Source organism: Heptranchias perlo, chromosome 38 (genome assembly GCF_035084215.1).
Source record: "Heptranchias perlo isolate sHepPer1 chromosome 38, sHepPer1.hap1, whole genome shotgun sequence".
Lineage (NCBI taxonomy): Eukaryota > Metazoa > Chordata > Chondrichthyes > Hexanchiformes > Hexanchidae > Heptranchias > Heptranchias perlo.
The window spans coordinates 5,270,568-5,292,844 of NC_090362.1; the positions used below are offsets into that span (position 1 = coordinate 5,270,568).

At 47.1% G+C, this 22,277-nt stretch overlaps 1 protein-coding gene across 1 annotated transcript; it reads left to right on the forward strand.

The window, feature by feature from the left end:
- The first annotated feature begins 660 nt into the window (after nt 1–660).
- LOC137304605 (SH2 domain-containing protein 7-like) lies at nt 661–21,650 on the forward strand. The gene is made up of 8 exons (XM_067973246.1): nt 661–785; nt 6,541–6,686; nt 13,503–13,696; nt 15,710–15,799; nt 16,476–16,641; nt 17,735–17,959; nt 19,297–20,025; nt 21,374–21,650. Exons 1-8 carry the CDS (start codon nt 743–745, stop codon nt 21,416–21,418), a joined length of 1,638 nt encoding a protein of 545 aa, XP_067829347.1. The 5' UTR covers nt 661–742; the 3' UTR covers nt 21,419–21,650.
- The last annotated feature ends 627 nt before the right edge of the window (nt 21,651–22,277 follow it).

Consider the following 22,277-nt stretch of genomic DNA (forward strand, 5'->3'; position numbering starts at 1 on the left):
GTGAATGTCCCCAGAGTCCCGCCAGATTCACTACCTGACCGGCGGGTGGGAGCGGGAATTTGGCCGCAGGAGGCCGCAACAGAGGGCCTTGGGAATGGTCCCAGGCAGGCATGGGGGGGGAGGGGAGGGGCCTGGAGAGGGATTGTGACATTTGATGTGTCTTGAAAGTAAATTGTAATAATGCATTGTGTTTTAGATATACAGAAGTGTTAGATAATGTGCTGTTTATTAAATGGGATAATGCTCAACTGCCTTATCTGTATGCAATCATGCACTTAAGGGGAAGCCAGATAAATACATGAGGGAGAAAGGATTAGAAGGATAGGGTGAGATGAAGTAGGGCGGGAAGAGGCTCATGTGGAGCATAAACACCAGCACAGACCAGTTGGGCCGAACAGCCTGATTTTATTCTGTAAATTCTACGTATCATAACACCGTTGCTAGTTACCATGTTGTTTACAGACGGTTTGTGTCACTCAGCTTGCTGTTTCCACTCAACGGCAGGAAACTACGAGCTGGAGAAAGCCCTAGTTTCCTCGCAGCTGTGTGTTTTTATCAGTGCGACGATCAGCAGCGTGGCTCGAGCCACAGGGCACCATGAGTCTTTCACTGTTTTCCCTGATGGTGGAAAAAGCTGTTGTCACTGACGAACGTAATATAAAACGTGCCAGTGCTTCTCGAGAGCTCAGTAGTGTCTGCAGACTCACAGGGGGAGTTAGCGTGATTATATATTTCAGTATCAATGAAAGCCAACTGCAAATTAGTGCAATACTGGGCCAGCCAAGGTACGTACAACACTTTTCACTAGCGCTGTTTCATACCTCCCTGCTGTTGTCTTGTAAGCTGACAAGAAGTTAATTAATGCTACATTTTACACAAAGACAATTTGCTTTGTTGAAGTGAACTTTAGGTTCGTGTTTTTTATTTTTCAAAAGGGAATTGAATATATAGTTGAAAAGAAAAAAATTTGCAGGGCTGTAGAGAAAGAGCAAGGAGGAGTGGGACTAATTGGATAGCTCGTTCAAAGAGTCGGCACAGGCACGATGGGCCAAATGGCCTCCTTCTGTGTTATGTGATTTATTAATTCGATGTGATGTGAAAGTTCGAACATTTGTAAAGCCTGATCCATCCGTAAAATGGGTTTTAAGAATTCTCATCCTTGTTTTCAAATCCCTCCATGGCCTCGCCCCTCCCTATCTCTGTAACCTCCTCCAGCCCTACAACCCTCCGAGATCTCTGCGTTCCTCCAATTCTGGCCTCTTGCGCATCCCCGATTTTAATCGCTCCACCTTTGGCGGCCGTGCCTTCAGCTGCCTGGGCCCTAAGCTCTGGAATTCGCTCCCTAAACCTCTCCGCCTCTCTCTCCTCCTTTAAGACGCTCTTTGACAAAGCTTTTGGTCACCTGTCCTAATATCTCTTTATGTGGTTCAGTGTCAAATTTTGTTTGATAATCGCTCCTGTGAAGCAGCCTTGGGGTATTTTACTATGTTAAAGTTGCGAATTGCTGTTTGTTGATTCTCGCTGCTGATGTTCATCGCTAAAAAGATTTAAAGCAAAAAGCGCCGAGATCTTGAAGTGTCTCATAGCTCACTTTACGTGGCAGCTAGTGATCCAAAAAAAGTAGGGCAGGCAGAGGAAGGCGTTAATGAAGGCGGTTTTCTGAAAAACATTTGCAGAGAGTGCTTAGCACAACTGTTGCTGAAAACTTCTCTTACAGATGTGTAGGTTTACTCAGTGGGGCAAGTACTTTCAGCATTCAGGATTAAATTAAAGAATCACGTCATTCGGGGGCTGATGGGCCTTTTTAGGTACTTTTTCTACATAGATTTTATTTCCACTCTTTTTTTTGAGGTGGAGGCACCCCAATTATTTCAAGGTAATTACTCTCCTTTCTCATGGTCTCTTTCTCTCTCGTACCATTGACAAATGTTAGGGCCGGTGGGTGATGGGCTGGTGGGCGATGGGCCGGTGGGTGATGGGCTGGTGGGCGATGGGCTGGTGGGTGATGGGCTGGTGGGCGATGGGCTGGTGGGTGATGGGCTGGTGGGTGATGGGCTGGTGGGCGATGGGCTGGTGGGCGATGGGCTTCTGGGCGATGAGCTGGTGGGTGATGGGCTGGTGGGTGATGGGTGATGGGCTGGTGGGCGATGGGCTGGTGGGCGATGGGCTTCTGGGCGATGAGCTGGTGGGTGATGGGCTGGTGGGTGATGGGCTGGTGGGCGATGGGCTGGTGGGCGATGGGCTGGTGGGCGATGGGCTGGTGGGCGATGGGCTGGTGGGCGATGGGCTGGTGGGCGATGGGCTGGTGGGCGATGGGCTGGTGGGCGATGGGCTGGTGGGCGATGGGCTGGTGGGCGATGGGCTGGTGGGCGATGGGCTGGTGGGCGATGGGCTGGTGGGCGATGGGCTGGTGGGCGATGGGCTGGTGGGCGATGGGCTGGTGGGCGATGGGCTGGTGGGCGATGGGCTGGGGGAGTGATGGGCTGGTGGGCAATGGGCTGGTGGGTGATGAGCTCGTGGACGATGGGCGATGGGCTGGTGGGCGATGGGCTGGGGGGGTGATGGGCTGGTGGGCGATGGGCTAGTGGGCAATGGGCTGGTGGGTGATGAGCTCGTGGACGATGGGCGATGGGCTGGTGGGCGATGGGCTGGTGGGCGATGGGCTGGGGGAGTGATGGGCTGGTGGGTGATGGGCTGGTGGGTGATGAGCTCGTGGACGATGGGCGATGGGCTGGTGGGCGATGGGCTGGTGGGTGATGGGCTGGTGGGTGATGAGCTCGTGGGTGATGAGCTCGTGGATGATGGGCGATGGGCTGGTGGGCGATGGGCTGGTGGGTGATGGGCGATGGGCTGGTGGGCGATGGGCTGGGGGGGTGATGGGCTGGTGGGTGATGAGCTGGTGGGTGATGGGCGATGGGCTGGTGGGCGATGGGCTGGTGGGTGATGGGCGATGGGCTGGTGGGCGATGGGCTGGTGGGTGATGGGCTGGTGGGTGATGAGCTCGTGGGTGATGAGCTCGTGGATGATGGGCGATGGGCTGGTGGGCGATGGGCTGGTGGGTGATGGGCGATGGGCTGGTGGGCGATGGGCTGGTGGGTGATGGGCGATGGGCTGGTGGGCGATGGGCTGGGGGGGTGATGGGCTGGTGGGTGATGAGCTCGTGGGTGATGAGCTCGTGGGTGATGAGCTCGTGGATGATGGGCGATGGGCTGGTGGGTGATGGGCTGGTGGGCGATGGGCGATGGGCTGGTGGGCGCTGGGCTGGTGGGTGATGCCTGTTCCCAGTCTGAAGGAGGGTTCTAGGAAACGCTGGAGAAGGCCGAGGAATGAGGCTGCCTCTGAGGGCTCACTCTCCCCCATGGGGAATTGCTTACTCTCCAGAACAGCAGTGCCGAGTTTGGGACCTTGGTACCCGGGAGAATTGAGACTAAGAATCTGCGTCACATCCCTCAGTGGCCTAACACACAGCCCCAACGGGATGTCTCTTCCTTCTGTCAGAAGAATGTGGCGGGAGGGGTTCTGACTGATTCACGGGTTAACGCTGATCCAGAATTTACCATCTGAGGATGGGAGTCCTTTGGCACGTGTCTTGTTAGAATCGTAGAATTATACAGCTCAGAACGAGGCCATTCAGCCCACCCGGCCTGTGCCGGCTCTTGGAAAGAGTTATCCAATTAGTCCCACTCCCCTGCCCTTTCACCATAACCCTGTAAAAAGTTTTTCCCTTCAAATATTTATCCAGTTCCCTTTTGAAAGTTATTGAATCTGCTCCCACCACCCTTTCAGGCAGTGCATTCCAGATCATAGCAACTCGCTGCGTAAAGAAAATTCTCCTCATCTCCGCTCTGGTTCTTTTGTTAATTACCTTGTTCTGGTATTTTTTTCCCTGGCGTGATATCTCAGTGTCCAGAGGCACCCATCTAAAGTATCATTGAGAATTGGTATGTTTGAATCGCAAATGAGACTGCAACTTAAAGTCTGGCCACAGCCCCCTCAGCTAGTTTGACTGAGACTGAGTTGTCACTTCTTTCAAAGTTCTATAGTAAATTGACTTGCCGAGGGAAGGGTAACAGCACTGCAGTGGTTTAACAAACTGCTCGTTCACTTCTGGGACTTTGATATGAAGCATGTGTAGGCTGATGGGATGAATGCTGTCTCTCTCTCTCAGCTGGCTGGATGGGTTTTACGTGAAACGAGTTAGTCAGTCTTAATCCAGGGACTACAGTATGCGGTCTCAGCAAAAAAACAGACCCAAAATTGCTGTTGGCCTGCAAAACAGTGGAAAACCACTTTCAAAAGGATGCAGTTTGGGACACCGCGAGGATATGTTATATAAATTCACCTTCTTTCCTTCTTAATTCTCACGTGATATTGAAATCTTTTGAGGAACAAGTAAAAACTGAAAGATGCCCGTCCCAGACAAAGGAATTATCTTTATTAGAGACAAGGACTTTGTGTTGTGTTGTGAAGGATGTATTGGCCTTGGAGGGGGGTGGGTACAGAGTCACCAGAATGCATTTAGCTCTGAAAGGGTTAAATTATGAGGGCAGGTTGTAAAAACTAACTTGTATTCCCTTGAGTTTCGAAGCTTCACCTTATGACCTAATTGAGGTGGTTAAACTGATGAAAGGATTCGATAGGTTAGATAGAGAGAAACTATTTCCTCTGGTGGGGGAATCCAGAACAAAGGGGGCACAATCTTAAAATTAGAGCTAGGACATTTAAGAGTGAAATCAGGAAGCACTTTTTCTCACAAAGGGTAGTGGAAATGCAGAACCCTCTCCCCCAAAAGGCTGTGGACAATTGGAGCTTTCAAGACTGATTTTTGTCAGATGAGGGTATCAAGAGATATGGAGCAAAGGCGGGAAAATGTAGTTGAGCCATGATCTAATTGAATGGTGGAGTGCACTCGAGGGGCTGAATGGCCTCCTCCTGTTCCTGTGTGATCTCTGGTCTGGTTTGTAGGTATTTTACAGTAGGATAAGAATCCTTCTGGTCACTAGGGGGTAGCAAATTCCTAAATGTGTTAGTTATATCTAGGGAGAAGAAGAGAAAGATGTCCACTGAGTTATGTGAAATGAAACAGATGGTTTGATGATGTTGCACGTCTCTCTCTCCCACCCCGGAGTTTGGGTTAAGAAGTTGACGGTGGATGGTAGCATTGGTTAAAATGATAAGAACATAAGAACATAAGAAATAGGAGCAGGAGTAGGCCAATCGGCCCTTTGAGCCTGTTCCGCCATTCAATAAGATCATGGCTGATCTGATCCTAACCTAATGCTGGTTTTCATTTGGGGTTTAGCTGTTAACTGTCACCATGGGCCAGGATGGTGTTTGAGAGGACCAGAGATCAAATCTGAAATACACAAAACCATCCGTTCCATCTCAGGAAGGATATATTGGCCTTGGAGGGGGTGCAGCGCAGATTCACCAGAATGATTCCGGGGCCAAAAGGGTTAAATTATGAGGACAGGTTGCATAGACTAGGCTTGTATTCCCTTGAGTATAGAAGATTAAGGGGTGATCTGATTGAGGTGTTTAAGATGATTAAAAGTTTTGATCGGTAGATAGAGAGAAACTATTTCCTCTGGTGGGCGAGCCCAGAAGGAGGGGGCATAACCTTTAAAGTTTGAGCCAGGCTGTTCAGGGGTGATGTCAGGAAGCACTTCTTCACACAAAGGGGAGTGGAAATCTGGAACTCTCTCCCCCCAAAAAGCTTTTAAGGCTGGGGGTCAATTGAGAATTTAAAACTGAGATTGATAGATTTTTGTTAGGTAAGGGTTACGGAACCAAGGCGGGTCAATGGAGTTAAGATACAGATCGGCCATTGAATGGCGGAACAGGCTCGAGGGGCTGAATGGCCTCCTTCTGCTCCTATGTTCCTAAGCCTTGTTGGTGAGGTGAATATGAAACACAGTCCCTGGTTAGTGTGTAGCCTCCAAATCTCAACCCGTGCACACAGTTCAATAAAATAAGTCAGCGACGAGATACGTTTATGACTTCAAAGAGAAATGTGTTTAAAATATAATCCTATAGTTTGGTTTTCTTAGTAAAATTTAGTCTCATCTTAATGTAGACCCAAACCGAACCCAGCGTTTGGCTTCTGAGTTCTATTTTGTCTGCTGGTCACCTGGGTTCTATTGGGGTCTGCTGGTCATCTGGATTCTGCTGGTCAGTTAGGTTCTGTTGGGATCTGCTGGTCAGCTGGATGCTGAGTCCTGCGGTCAGTCTTACGGTGACCGTGAAGGCTTCATGGTGGAAGAAAAAAATGATACGTGTGAAAGAATAACAACTCGGCAGAGGAAGAAACAAAATAAAAAAGACCAGAAGGCTTTGTCAGAATAAAATCGGAAATCGACTGCAGGTTTCCAACTTGCTCGCTGTTGAGCAGAAGGGAAAGTTGGAAGTTGAATGTCAGCAGAGAGATGCTACAGAGTGGGATAGATGACGGCACCTGCTGTACAGTTTTGGTTTGAGACGTCATGTATTTTGCACACCCCAGTGCTGGTGAATTAACACTTGTATACTTTTTCCTCTCAGACAATGTGTGGTACAGTAAACCTTTGTTCCAGCCTTCCCCTCTGAGCTGCTTTCTACCACATCATTCAGTGTCTCAGGGCAAACGGAGTCATACCTTCTCCAAGTCTAAAGGGATCTGGCCTTACGTCAAGTTTCCACAGTTTAAGGTCAGTACGTCACGGCATTACAGTGCTCTAACACAGCTTTGCAGGCAGTCTGGATTCTTTTTGCAAAATCAGACATTCTAGAGTTCAAGGTTTCATCTTTGTTTAACCTTCTGAAGGAGGTTTGCATCAACGCGGACATTTATTATCAATAATATAACAGCCATAGAGGGCTACTGTGCAGAAGGAGGCCATTCAGCCCATTGTATCTGTGCAGGCTCTTTGCTAGACTAATCCAAAAGTGTTCGCACTGTCCTGTTCTCTACCCATCTTCACCTGTTTCAAATGTGGACTCTTCCCTTAAAAGATGTAATGTTCTCTCACTCAGCTATTCCCTGAATTCCCGGAAATCGATAGCCAAGTTCCGCACCCATGAGGACGGCCTCAACCGGGGTCTTGGGTTCATGTCACGCTACATGTAACCCCACCAGCAAGGGGAAAAAAAAGTTATCTGTTTTTAATATTCTCTCTCTCTCTCTGCCATTTGGGTCTCTTTCTCTCTGTCTGTGTAATTTGACACAATGTATATTCAGTGTACTGGGACGTACTGTTCTCCGTGGCTAATCTGTCTGAACACCAACGACACCTTTTGATTGGTGTGATGGTGTCCCAGCCTAATATAAGATATGCGATTTGAGAACCTTTCACTCATTCACCTGACGAAGGGGATAATCTCCGAAAGCTTGTGATTTTAAAATAAATTTGTTGGACTATAACCTGGTGTTGTAAGATTCCTTACATTTGTCCACCCCAGTCCATCACCGGCATCTCCACATCATGTCAACTATTCCCTGTGTGCTCTCCATGTAAAGACATGTCTCCATCCTCACTCGTATGCCACTGACTCCCCACCCAGAGGAAATAGTCTTTCCCAGATGCTCAGTCATCTTTGGTACTTGTTCATTACTTTGCATTACACCCACTCCCCTTTCTGTTTTCATTGTTCGCTATCTTTAGCTTTCATTGTGGGTGAGTGACTGCCTAGTCAAATATTCGCAGTGACATTTACCTGATAAAATACAAAGGCTTGTGGAAAAAGGAGCAGCAAAGTTCATTGTACATTAACCGTTTCGGTAGACGTCTGAATTATGAACAGCTTGCCCGAGCTATTTAAGTGAACAGGTTTTGTGTTGCATTGAGTGCAATTCTCCATCCACATTATAGGAACATAGGAACAGGAGTAGGCCATTCAGCCCCTCGAGCCTGTTCCACTATTCAATTAGATTATGGCTGATCTGTATCTTAACTCCATCAACTGCCTTGGTTCCATAACCTTGCCTAACAAAAATCTATCAATCTCAGTTTTGAAATTTTCAATTGACCCCCAGCCTCAACTGCTTTTTGGGGGGAGAGTTCCAAATTTCCACTACCCTTTGTGTGACGATGTGCTTCCTGATTTCATCCCTGAATGGCCTAGCTCTAATTTTAAGGTTATGTCTCCTTGTTCTGGACTCCCCCCACCAAAGGAAATAGTTTCTCTCGAAATGCTCTATCAAATCCTTTTAAAACTTCTATCTTTTTTCTTACCATTTTTTCCCGCTCCATTTCTCTCCCTATGGCATTCACTTGCTGCTGGGATAATATCCCAGTGGTGTCAGACGACTTCTAGTATTTCGCCCAAGTGGCTATTATTCCAGCGTGAGCCTGAGCAGGCTGTTCAACCATGGGAGAACATCTCAGCCAAGCCTGACCCTGTCTTCAGTCAGTGTCCACATAATATTAGCTTGAAGATGGAGGAGAAAGAAAGTAAGAAAGATTTGCATTTATATAGCGCCTTTCATGACCTCATGGCGTCCCAAAGCCCTTTACAGCCAATGAAGTATTTTTGAAGAGTAGTCACTGTTGTAATGTTGGAAATGCAGCAGCCAATTTGTGCACAGCAAGATCCCACAAACAGCAATGTGATAATGACCAGGTCATTTGTTTTAAGGTGTTGGTTGAGGGATAAATATTGGCCAGGGCACCGGGGACAACTCCCCTACTCTTGTTCAAAATAGTGCCATGGGATCTTTTACATCCACCCGAGAGGGTAGACGGGACCTTGGTTTAACATCTCATCCAAAAGACTCCTTCAGTACTTCACTGGAGCATTAGCCTGGATTATGAGCTCAAGCCTCTGGAGTGGGACTTGAACCCATAACTATCTGACTTAGAGGTGAGTAGTGATACCACTGAGCCACGGCTGACACCAAAGAGGGAAACAGAAATTGTTGTTTGGATGAATGCACCAATTCTAGGGTATTGCCACTATCATTACACAAAAATTAATCTAAAGCCATTTAATCAACTTCCCAGATATCCTTCTGGAGAGTTTTGCATCAAATTGATAAGATTCAATGAAAGTAGACTGGAATTGCCCCAGTTTGTCAGTGTATAGATATGCAGTGTACAGAAAGAACTGCTGCCAATAATAATGTGGAGATGTTCAAACAAGCACAATATATTGAATAGAGCATTGGGAACTGTGGGCACTGCAGGAAGTTTGAAATGATTCCATGGGGAAGCATTGTTGTTATGGGTAGTGCAGTGGGTGCAGTAAACTTGATGGGGGGGAGGGGGGAGGGGGGAGTTTATAATTTCTCCCTGTTAGGTTGGCAGCCAGAGAAGTTGAGGATGGTAGGATGGGAGGAAAGTGGCACAGATGTCTAAGTGTTTGCCCAGCTCCAGGCCAATTCCATGCATGTCCTGTTCAGATTGGCAAAGGTCCCATAGTCGCTATCCAGGATAATCACGGCAGTCGTCCAATTGCACGCAGATTGTAGCAAGTCTACCTCACTCCTTCCACCAAAGACTGTGGGTAGATTGTTATTTATGAAGTGAGCCTCTAAATCTACTCTGTTGATTACTCTGGACCACTACAACAAGATTTCAGTGTACGCTGTCAGCAGTGGCTCAGTTGGTTGCACCCTTGCCTCTGAGTTACAAAAGATGTGGGTTCATAGTTCAACTCCAGAGACTTGAGTAGTGTAGTACTGAGGGAGTGCTGCATTGTCAGAGGTGTTGTATTTTGGGTGTGACATTAAACCGAGGCCCTCTCAGGTGGATGTTAAAGATCCCAGGGCATTACTTGAAGAAGAGCAGCAGAGTTCTCCCCAGTGTCCTGGCCAATATTTATTCCCCAACCAACGTCACTAAAACAGCTTACCTGGTCACTTATCTCATTGCTGTTTGTGGGAGCTTGCTGTGCGCAAATTGGCTTCCGTGTTTCTTATATTATAACAGTGACTACACAAAAGTACTTCTTTGGCTGTAAAGCGCTTTGGATGGCTGAGGTCATGAAAGGTGCTATATAAATGCAAATCTTTCTTTCTTTCAAAAGCATCACAGCAATAGTGTCTCGATGCAATGCTTGACAAGTTGAGGCACAGCTTTCCATAACGTAATGAGCAATGAGGATAAACAGTTCAGCCTTTCAGTGTGACTTGTGTGAAACCAAAGCACGCTGACGTGATTAAGTTGGCATTGTAAGTAGGACTTCCCTCAGTGCTACAATTCTTGTAAGATGGTAGTAAGAATGGCTAGAACAAAACTCTTACGTGTTGGTTGTCTTCCAATAGATTAATGGGTTAGGACCGGGTAGAGATTATTTAACCAATGGATTTATTCAACCCCTTTTTTTCCGGGCAGAGTCTCCCTCCGTCGAAGGCAATAGGTCAAGGAGGTCAGATGCTCTTCCGACTGGCCTCTAATCTTCCACCCTCCATAAACTAGAGCTTATCCAAAAATAGCCCGTATCCTAACTCGCATCAAGTCCCGTTCACCCATCACCCCTGTGCTCGCTGACCTACATTGGCTCCCGGTCCGGCAATGCCTCGATTTTAAAATTCTCATCCTTGTTTTCAAATCCCTCCACGGCCTCGGCCCTCCCTACCTCCGTGACCTCCTCCAGCCCTACAGCCCTCCGAGATCTCTGCGCTCCTCCAATTCCTGCCTCATGCACATTCCCGATTTTTATCGCTCCACCATTGGTGGCCGTGCCTTCAGCTGCCTGGGCCCTGAGCTCTGGAATTCCCTCCCTAAACCTCTCTACCTCTCTCTCCTCCTTTAAGACGCTCCTTAAAACCTACCTCTTTGACCAAGCTTTTGGTCACCTGTCCTAATATCTCCTTATGTGGCTCACTGTCAAATTTGCTTCTAACATTTTACTACTCTAAAGGTGCTATATAAATGCAAGTTGTTGTTGTTGATTGCACACCTATAAGGATTCTGGGTAACAGGCCAATTCACTGATCTCTGATAATATTTGATCTGGTCTTGCGTCAGTCTGAAGAATTGAGGAACAAAAACCTTTTCTCTGTCCTTCAGATGATGTCAGGCTTGTTCTCCCCAGCACAGATCATTTGAATAATTGTAGCAATAAGGAAAGGGACATCTGAGAAGTGTTTAATTTTTCCAACTTTGTTTTTGCTTATTTGCATATAGCTCGATATTCCACACTCTTCCCTTTCTTTGTGAAGCTAAAATAGAAGTGCTTAACTGAAGATGTCATGCCAGTACACAAAGGGCAGTTGTTACCAGTGTGTGCGACTTTGCCTGTTAAAGTTTAGCCATTAAATTCCTTTTAAAATTCTCCTTCACTAGGTCAGCCGTGTAGAATTTCGTAGGCTCCTCCCTATGTGAGAAGCTTCATAGCAACAGCCCCTAATTGTTGTCTGACAGGTGCCTTTGCTAACTGTACAGTGTCGTTTGACGACACAGTTCCAATATATAATTGCAAGCCTGTGGAGGCCACTGTACACATTGGACTGTGCCATCAGGAAACCATTGAGTTACTGCAAAACTTCAACTTCAACTGAAAAGCAACTTGTGCTTCTGTTGGTTGATGTGAGGGAGGAAATCATATCCAAAAAAAGGAATCTCTAACTGCACCTACTGGCATTTGAGTTTCAATACGTTGCTTGCAATAAGAGTGTTCTAGATCGGTATGTAGTAATGTGAACGACAAGGCATTCTAGATCGTCCAAGGAGATACCATGGAACATAGCACAGTGGATAGGTCGCTGGGCACGTGACACCATTCTGTAGCACAATAGAGTAACGTGCCATCACTCTGTGCCAGTGTGCCATCACTCTGTGCCAGTGTGCCTACACTCTGTGCCAGTGTGCCATTGCTCTGTGCCAGTGTGCCATCACTCTGTGCCAGTGTGCCAATGTTCTATGCCAGTGTGCCATCACTCTGTGCCAGTGTGCCAATGTTCTGTGCCAGTGTGTCAATGCTCTGTGCCAATGTGCCATTGCTCTGTGCCAGTGTGCCTACGCTCTGTGCCAGTGTGCCAACCTTTACTTCCACATTTCTCCAAGATTAATAAAATTACAAAACATTGCAAAAACGCCTGAAGATCTAAAGCACAAGTGAGTTTAATTATTCACAAAAGACCTTTCAGGAAAATGAAACCTTGCCTCGCGGTGTTCTCTGGTCCCTCTAAAGCAGGGCTGTCCGAGTCTCCAATTGTGTGAGGGCTACACGTAGGCACACCATGGAGCCACACGCTAAGTTTCAATCCCTGCTCCCATTAATCTCCTTAGCTCTCACGCTGCCGATACTGCCAGATTTTGACGTGGGGATTAGGATTTGCCCACCAACGAAGGCAGCGGGGCTAAGAGTCCTTTTCAAACCTCCGGGCCCACAAGCTGAGAACAGGACAATTCTGAACGAATATGGAATTATAATGCAAGTAGGACTGAGTTGCCTGAGCTCTGAGGGATTGAATTGCCAAGGCTTGGGGTGGCATGTGGGAATCGGGCCATAGGTTGGACAACCATTCAACTCCTCCAGAGTAAATGCTTTTATTTACTAAAGTTGGTGAGATTTTGGGGGAGGTTTTTTTAACAGGGAGCAGGTTTGAGGCGGCTGGTGGGTGGGGGGAGCGACAAACCCACCTGTCATTATCAGTTAGGAGCCTGGGCTATTGGGACGTGTGAGCCTCGTCTGTATCCCAGCGGCCAGCTGCCCGCCCCAAACAGGCAGACAGGGGCAACTGGCCGGATTCAGGCTGGTCATAATCGCAGGGCCCGAAGACTGCCCCCCACCCCAAGGTATGTCCTGGGAGTAGGAGCCGTCTCATGGGTGTGAAGGATGGGGAGGTGAGGGCGAGGGGAGCCCAGATCGATAGAGGCCCGGACTTTCCTTGTGGGGCCCGGAGGGACACTCGTCCTCCTCCTAGCTCCTAAGTTTTTGACTTGCCTCAGGGGTTTCACTGAGTGAGGTACCCCCGGCAGGAGACTGTTAAAAATGGCCTCGGGTCCTGATGATGTCCTAGGACCCTGATTTGCTGTTAACGAGGCTGCTGCCCGAGTCAGGCAAGTGCCTCCACTGCCTAAAAAATAAAAAGGGGCCCAGTTAAGATGGGGGAGGGGTGAATTGAGCCTTATCCCCGCTGAGGGAGGTGAGGGGCTAAAAATGATCCCCTGTTTTTTAGCCCAAATAGAGCAAGATCTGACTGCTCTAACCATAGATTAAAGAAGGTGCAGTCAGTGTTTTCCATGTTTCCAACTTTTCGACAGTACATTCCTTTCATTCAAACAATCGCTTTCATTATGACCTTATGATGTCTCTTGTATCGCTAAATCAAACTGAAGTCAACAAAACCCTCTATTGAGTGAAGTCGCTGGCCCCAATTCAGATCAGTGACAAACGGGTTTGTATTTGAAATTCTGATATGTTCTTGCAAATACAGATATTGATGTGACGTCTGATGTTGAACAATGGCCCTACTGAGAACTACCGAAAAAAATAGGCAAATGAGTCCTGATAAAATAAAGGACCTGCTGCCACTGGACTGCTTGTAGGCTTGACGATGGTGTGATCACATGTTACAGGTTCGTGTCTTTGGAAGAACAGGAGATCCGCAGAGGTCAATGGCATCAGTCCAACAATCTGCAGCTGGGTCAGACACAATGGCGTTGGGATTGCTGAAGGACATGGCTCTCAAATGGTTCACCGAGACCCAGGCTACCCTCATCCTACAGAACGGCAGGTTACCCGAATGGTTCCACGGCTTCGTTACCAGAAAGTAAGTTCTTTGGGGTCAGAGCGTTCCAGTGAGTCTGTGCCCTGTGAAGCAACCAGTGGCTCATAGCATAGAGCTGCATAGGAAGAGGCAATGCTAGACTGTGTAAGCCTTTAACCTGCTGCTTACACTGTTATTACAGAGACTGTAATCTGCTGCTTGCACTGTTATTACAGAGACTGTAATCTGCTACCTTACACTGTTATTACAGGGACTGTAATTTGCTACCTTACGCTGTTATTACAGGGACTATAAACTGCTACCTTAGGCTGTTATTAGAGGGACTGTAATCTTGCATAGAATTACATAGAATGTACAGCACAGAAACAGGCTTTTCGGCCCAACGGGTCTGTGCTAGTATGTATGCTCCACACCAGCCTTGTCCCACCACTATCAGAATATCCTTCTATTCCTTTCTCTCTCATGTGTTTATCTAGCTTCCCCTTAAATGCATCTATGCTATTTGCCTCAACTACTCCTTGTGGCAGTGAGTTCCACATTCTAACCACTCTCTGGGTAAAGAAGTTTCTCCTGAATTCCCTATTGGATTTATTAGCGACTATCTTATATTTATGACCCCTAGTTTTAGTCTCCCCCACAAGTGGAAACATCTTCTCTACGTCTACCCTATCAAACCCCTTCATAATTTTAAAGACCTCTATCAGGTCACCCCTCAGCCTTCTCTTTTCTAGAGAAAAGAGCCCCAGCCTGTTCAATCTTTCCTGATAGGTATAAACTCTCAGTTCTGGTATCATCCGAGTAAATCTATTTTGCATCTTCTCCAGTGCCTCTATATCCTTTTCATAATATGGAGACCAGAGCTTTGCACCGTCTTCCAAGTGTGGTCTAACCAAGTTTCTATACAAGTTTAACATAACTTCTCTGTTTTTCAATTCTGTCCTTCTAGAAATAAACCCCAGTGCTTGGTTTGCTTTTTATATGGCCTGTGTCGCTACTCTTAGTGATTTGTAGAGACCGTAATCTAGGGCCGCAACCCACCTTACTATTGCTTTGTACTGTGACTACCTTGAGGTCTGTGCTGTGACAGAGGATTGGTGAAGGTGACCCAGTTATACTGGATACTCACAGCGATACAGCAAATGCTTATTCCCCCCGCCCACAGTATTGTGTTCCACGAGGAGCATCATACAAGGGTAGGAACAGCGTGAGCTTGTGGCACAACACAGTTAGGGCAGCGCAGTGGGCAATTAATGATAGTGAGGCCCACGGAGCAATTTCGGGCCTCCTGCTCAGGACCCGTGAAACCGGCCTTAGTCAGTTTCTACCCTATTGCCTTCTGGGAGTCAGAGGCCAGATATATAAACCACAGAAACACAACAATGCCAAACGCTAGGGTTGGTGTCTGGGGTTGAAGTGTAATCTGAACCATTGTCGCCCAATGCCCACCAGCCTTGCTCATTCACACATCACTGGAATGGAACCACACCATTGGAGGGTGATTTTGACTTTGGGCGATAGTGTAAAATGGACGATATGGATTCAGCCGCCCATTATACATCTCTCCTCATTTTTGAAGTCAATGGAAATGACAATCAGGAGAGATGTATAACGGGGCAGCTGAATGGATCGCATGCTTTACAGAATCGTCCAAAGTCAAGGTTACCCCCCACCGAGGTCACATCAGGGCGAGCCCCACAAACACACACACACACACACACACACACACACACGGACCCGAGTTTCCAGGCTGCGTTCCCAGCGCGGAGCCCCACTAGACGGGATCGCGGATCACGGCTGAGGCTACAACATCGCAGTCCCATGTCCGCACTGGTCTCCGCGGGTCTCGCTGTTGTACCAGACTTCGAAATCTCCGCCCTGAGACGTCTTCCCTCGAGTCACACCTTTAAACGACTGAGAGAAGCGACTTGTGTCCTTTATAACATTTTGTGTGGTGATTCGGTGCCGTGCGCTCCACCTGTAACAGCTGTCAAAACGTCCCGTCTGTGGCAGGCTACACACTATAGTAACCATTACTGCCCTTCTGTGTTTCAACAGGGAAGCAGAGAGTATTCTGAGGGATAAAGACATCGGTCACTTCCTCATCCGCCTGAGTGACAGAGCGATTGGCTACATACTGTCATACAAGTAGGTACTTCTTGAAAGGAGAGCAGTAATGGGATAATAAATAAATAAATAAATGTCAGGTTTACACTTGTAACATTCACTCTCCGACCTTTAAGAGCAGCTCTCCGCTGGGATCACCGATTCTACCTTTTATGGAAAGAAAGAGCTTGCATTTATATAATGCCTTTCTCGACCTCAGGACATCCCCAAGTGCCTGACAGCCAATGAAGTATTTTTGAAGTGTAGTCACTGTTGTAATGTAGGAAACGCGGCAGGGAATTTGCACACAGCAAGATCCCACAAACAGCAATGAGATAATGATCATATAATCTCTTTAGGGTGTTGGTTGAGGGATGAGTATTGTCCAGGACACTGGGGAGAACTCACCTGCTCTTCTTCCAATAGTGCCATGGGATCTTTAACGTCCACCTAAGAGGGCAGACGCTGCATTCGGTTTGACGTCTCATCCGAAAAATGGCACCTCCGACAGTGCAGCACTCCCTCAGTACTGCACTGGGAGTGTCAGGCTAGATTGCGCGCTCCAGCATTAACTGTCCTTGTCAGCTCAGCTCGTTGAGTCACTTCCACCGGGAGGAAATTGGGGAAAAGGACGTAGTAAGGTTCTTACCGTAGTTTGTGGGCATTACCTGTAAGAATGGGTTGTATGGATCTAACCTGCTGATTGGTTTATCATTAGGGGCTCCGATCGCTGCCGTCATTTTGTCATCCAGCAGTTGAAGAATGGAAGGTACATGATTGATGGGAGTGCCCACACTCACAAGAGCCTTGCTGCACTGATAAATTACTACACAACGGGGGTCATCCAGCCCTTTGGAGAGGTCCTCACAGAGCCCTGCAGTCAGGTAGGCGATTGCCACAGTGCAGATGAACTGTTTCATCTCCGAGACGCTCTTTCCCTGTCCATGTTCCATGCTCCCCTTTCTTTAGCTGTTCATGTTTCTTGCTCTCCTCTTGTTTTAAATAATAAAGAAACGGTTTCAGTTCCATCCCTTGAGGTGGGCTTTGATTCTTGCTGGAAGCAGCCATTTTGATTTTGTTGCGTTAAACAGGACTACTTTTGACTACCTATCCAGACAGTGCATGCACAATAAAGTTCCACAAATCCATTCTCTCCCTCATCTCACTCACGTGCACAGCAACAGAGTTCAGTCCCATCACTGGCATCTTCAACTTGCCGAGAAGTAAGAATATTAGCTTTTAAAAACACCGGCCGATAAACATTTTGCTTTTTGTTTTCATTGTACCAGAGGTACAATCAATCGGAATACATTTCCATAAAATAACTGGGGATTTCTCCTTTAAGTTGCTATGTTTACTTGGATATACTAGGATATACTTGCCATAGAGGGAGTGCAACGAAGGTTCACCAGACTGATTCCTGGGATGGCGGGATTGTCGTATGAGGAGAGATTGAGTAGAGTAGGCCTGCATTCTCTAGAGTTTTGAAGAGTGAGAGGTGATCTCATTGAAACATACAAAATTATTACAGGGCTCGACAGGGTAGATGCAAGGAGGATGTTTCCCCTGGCTGGGGAGTCTAGACCCAGGGGTCAGAGTCTCAGAATAGGGGGTAGGCCATTTAGGACTGAGATGAGGAGAAATTTCTTCACTCAGAGGGTGGTGAATCTTTGGAATTCTCTACCCCAGAGGGCTGTGGAGGCTCAGTCATTGAGTACATTCAAAACAGAGCTCGATAGATTTCTAGATATTAAAGGCATCAAGGGATATGGGGATAGTGCAGGAAAATGGCGTTGAGGTAGAAGATCAGCCAAGATCTGATTGAATAATGGAGCAGGCTCGAAGGGCCGGATGACCTACTCCAGCTCCTATTTCTTATGTTCTTATGTTTACAAAATGGACTTGGTCTCAGTTAGAAGGAATAAGCACAAAGTCGATACGATTTTATTTCAAACGCGCTTCACTTTTACCTTACAGTACGAGAGGAACGATCTGTACGACCACATTAGCTTCGTCCCACCAAAGGGCTTGTGCTCAGGAGATGCGGAAAATAAAGACCTAATGGCCAGGAGACAAGCTCTTCACAGTCGCTCACAAGCGGACGGTGGTCCCCGGAGACCACCTGCTGTCCCTCCGAAGGCCAACAGGACATTCAATGCTAGGCGGCTGAACTCGTCTTTGGAAAGCATGTCCTCCAGTGAGGTGAGTGTCTCAATACAGGGAGCTCCATTTGAGATGTATTCCCACTACAACAACAACTTGCATTTATATAGCGCCTTCAATGTAGCAAAACGTCCCAAGGCGTTTCACAGCGTAAATCAGTCAAAAAATTGACACCGAGCTATATAAGGAGATATTAGGACAGGTAACCAAAAGCTTGGTCAAAGAGGTAGGTTTTAAGGAGCGTTTTAAAGGAGGAGAGAGAGGCGGAGAGGTTTAGGGAGGGAATTCCAGAGCTTGGGGCCGAGGCAGCTGAAGGCACGGCCGCCAGTGGTGGAGCGATTAAAATCGGGGAAGCACAAGAGGCCAGAATTGGAGGAGCGCAGAGATCTGGGAGGGTCGTAGGGCTGGAGGAGGTTACAGAGATAGGGAGGGGGTGAGGCCACGGAGGGATTTGAAAACAAAGATGAGAATTTTAAAATCGAGGTGTTCCCGGACCGGGAGCCAATGTAGGTCAGCGAGCACAAGGGCTGATGGGTGAATGGGACTTGGTGCGAGTTAGGATACGGGCAGCAGAATTTTGGATGAGCTCAAGTTTAAGGAGGGTGGAAGATGGGAGGCCGGCCAGGAGAGCCTAGGATTGAATTGCCTTGGATATGTGATCCCTTACCAGTCTGAATATATCTGGCTCATACCTGAGATAAAGAGATTACATGTGGGAAGGTAGCAGACTCAAATCTGCAGTCCTCTGACATTGCAATCTTATCCGTAATATCCACAGAACTGGTTCGTAAAGGAATCTTTAAAATGAACTAAAATACTCGAAGTGATATTAAGCGGGGAGTTCCAGAAAATTTATAAATAAAATTTGTAAGTAGCACTCTCGCCTCTGAGTTAGGAGGTCGTGGTTCATAGTCCCAATCCTGGAATTTGAGCACAAAATCTAGGCTGACACTCCCAGTGCAGTACCGAGGGAGTGCTGCATTGTCATAAGTGCCGTCTTTCGGATAAAACATTAAACCGAGGCCACATCTGCCCGCTAAGATGGATGTAAAAGAACCCAAGGCACTATTTGAAGAAGAGCAGGGGAGTTCTCCCCGGTGTCCTGGCTAATATTTACCCCTCAACCAATATGACTAAAAACAGATTATCTGGTCATTATCACATTGCTGTTTGTGAGATCTTGCTGTGCGCAAATTGACTGCTGCATTTCCTAACATTACAACAGTGACTACACTTCAAAAAGTGCTTCATTGGCTGTAAAGCGCTTTGGGACGTCCTGAGGTAGTGAAAGGTGCTATATAAATGTAATTCTTTCTTTGTTAAGAAATATTTATTGCTTCCTATATGTCTCATAAAAATGTTGGTTTGTGTTGAAGGATTGTGATGTCGTCCCCCCTCTGCCGACCAGGACAAACCTGGTCGAGGAAAAGAATCAAGATGGAGTGAAGTACGGGCAAATTATTAAATTTACATCCAAGGAGAAGCCACTACACGCAGTGACGAGTGACGAGTGCACAGTCAAGGGAATTGTGGCAAATCCGCTTTACAAAGCGGGAACAGACGTCCGTCTGCCCTCAGGCAGGACATCCCATCCCACGTCGCAGCCAAGCAATGTCATATATTCCCTGGCCGCCGAGCCCCAGCCAATATATAACGAAGCGTTCGAGCCAATGAAGATTAATTCCATCCCTGACACGCTGTACACTGAGGTGGACTTGAAACAATGGAGGAATGGGGCATTGCCCACTGCAGCCGAAAACAATTACGCCACCATTTCTGTACCAACCGATCACCCGCGCCAGGCCTCGGAGGCCAAGCACTTGAGTTTGGCCACTCCACCTCGACTGTCGCCCAATTTAAATAACAAAATTAGATCTTCATCGTCCGCTGATGCGTCACAGAAGCATGGAGCAAGCCAGCAGTTCCAGGTCAATCTTCGACCACTTCTTTATCCCGTTAACTTTGATGAGCGAGTGCCTTCAAATCCGCTTTGTGGAGCCTCCCTGGGCATGAAAGGCTCCACAAACTGTCCTGAGAACACGTACGAACAGATTCCCGAGGAATTCTCAAAGCGTTGCAAAGCAAAGCCAGCGTCTGCAGACAAGGTAAAAGTCACTCTGAGCCAGGTGGTTCACCATATCCTTTAGCTACTTCAATGGGTTCCAGCCTTCGAGCTCCCTAAGTTGCAGTAGCAAAGTAGCATTACTAGGAGAGGAGGAACAGCGACTGAGACTGAACATAGGAAAAGCATAGGTTGAAAATAATTGAAAATTCTTCCGTTGTTTTCTCTGGAGAAGTGACACAGAAAGCAAATGAAGTAAGATTAAATTCTAACTTAACCACGTTGTAAATGGAGGGTAAATTCAGTGGCCCTTCACTAGCACCCAGCTTTAAATGAGCATACATCATTTAAAGCTGGGTGCTAGTGGGGAACTTTGGCTCCTGTCAGGATATAAGGTAACATGTTCAACTTTAAAGATTGTGGAAGAGTTTACCTGTTGGATAGACACTGCCCGGTGAAGTAATAATCGATGTAAACCAATCTGTGAGCTTAGCCAACCACAGTTGGGGTTAACTCTAGGATTCCTGGATCAGAGAAGGAAAATTAAACCAGCATTCCTAGTTTTAAAAACTGATTAAAAACTCCACAGTGTAACGTGGCACTGAGAACCGTGCAGAGCAGGAAGATCTCAGGCTCAATGGCTGCTCTGTGCTGAGGTAGCCAGTCTCAACTGGATGTTACAAAGGGCCTCAGTGTCCCTACACCAGGGAAGGGAAAACTGATCTAGTTCACAGCGTTAGAAGTGGGTGTGTTGGGCATGATGGTCCTGTGCAGGCTCACACAAAAAGAGCAGGCAAGGTTCTGGAAGACCTGAGCACTAGGACCTGAATTCAGGAGAGGGGGAATGAGAGAGGGGGAAAAAATGATGAAATGAGTTTGGCCAATCCTAACCCAATTCTGAGTGGGAACGAGTAATGACCAAACTGCCCTTAAACTTGGTATGGCTGGGCATGGATTTGATGATCTGATTCAGAATGAATAGGCACCATGCCTATGATTTTCCCCACCTTACCTCTGTAACCTCCTCCTACATAAGGTCCCCTCCTGCCTCCTTCACTTCATTGACCCGTCTCTGCATCCTCCCCTCCCTTCGTCCCACCATCAGCGGCAGAGTCTTCAGCTGCCTTGGTCCTACACCCTGAACCCCCTCCCTGTCCCCCTCGGCCTCTCTATTTCTCTCCGTCTTTCAAAGCCTTCGAAAAAACCCAACTCTTTGACCAGGTCTTTGCTTACCTTTCCTGACTCTCCTTCTATGGTTTGAAGCCCGTTCCTTCCCTCCCCCTCTAAAGCACCTCGGTGCCTTCTTCTTCTGTCCAAGGCACTATGTAAATGCAATTTGTTGAACTGTTTAAATAATTTAACTCAAAATTCTTTGGTTTTTTTTTGTGCAGGATGAAATACGGAAAAAATGGTTCCCAGAGCGGAAATATAAGTGAAGAAAGAAGGCGACTGGGGCCCACAGATGTTTAGGGTACATCTACAGCACTGGCGAATTGTGATTCATTGGTCCTTGTCATCTATGCTCTAAATATACTACACTATGTTGAAAATGGTGCCAGTGTTTTGCTACTTTCTGACATGGACACTAACCCTGACTCCAGTCAACTATTTCACACAATGAAAATCTGATGCCAATTTTTAAAAAAAATCTTTGTAGTTCTCACAATAAGCTGTCATTAATTTAAACGTACAGTACTGATTAGTGTCGTATAAGCTTTCTGTTCCTGTATTATATTAGACTTGAAACAGTGTATTAAGCTGACACTAGTGTTGTTACTATTAAAGTCATAGTAAGTGGGGGGTAGTTTTGACTTTGTGCGATTGTGTAAAGTGGGTCAGCAGCCCGATTTGCGTCTCTCCCCATTGACTTCAATGGAGATAAAAGTCAGGGGAGATGTAAAACAGACTGCCTGTTCGCTATTGCTCGATCCACCCTATTGCACAAAGGCAGAATGACCCCCATTAAGTCTCTTTCCATTTTATTCTGGCCTTCCCCTCCGACACATCACCTGCAATGCAAAGAGCAAGTGACCTGCTCTCAGGTTCCTGCCGATGTCACTGTGGAGCTAGTTACGACGAGGTTGTGTGAGAACGTTACGGGGAATGAGTCACCTTCTGATCTGCATGCTGGCCCCCTTGTGGGGTGGTCTGCCATTTACTTGGTGTCGGCAACACTGCTAAGATCGGAAACTTGCTGGAGTGGGCCGATTGAGTTTGCACTGCGTCTGCCTCTGGTGCTATCTGGTACTCTTTGTGCCACATCTGATGCCAACGTTTAATGAGAAACGTTGACCT

Coding starts and splice junctions, on each gene's coding strand:
- LOC137304605 (XM_067973246.1), top strand. CDS start 743: ATGAAAGCCAACTGCAAATTAGTGCAATACTGGGCCAGCCAAG. Junction 13,697..15,709: donor CACGGCTTCGTTACCAGAAA/GTAAGTTCTTTG, acceptor GTGTTTCAACAG/GGAAGCAGAGAGTATTCTGA. Junction 15,800..16,475: donor GGCTACATACTGTCATACAA/GTAGGTACTTCT, acceptor GTTTATCATTAG/GGGCTCCGATCGCTGCCGTC.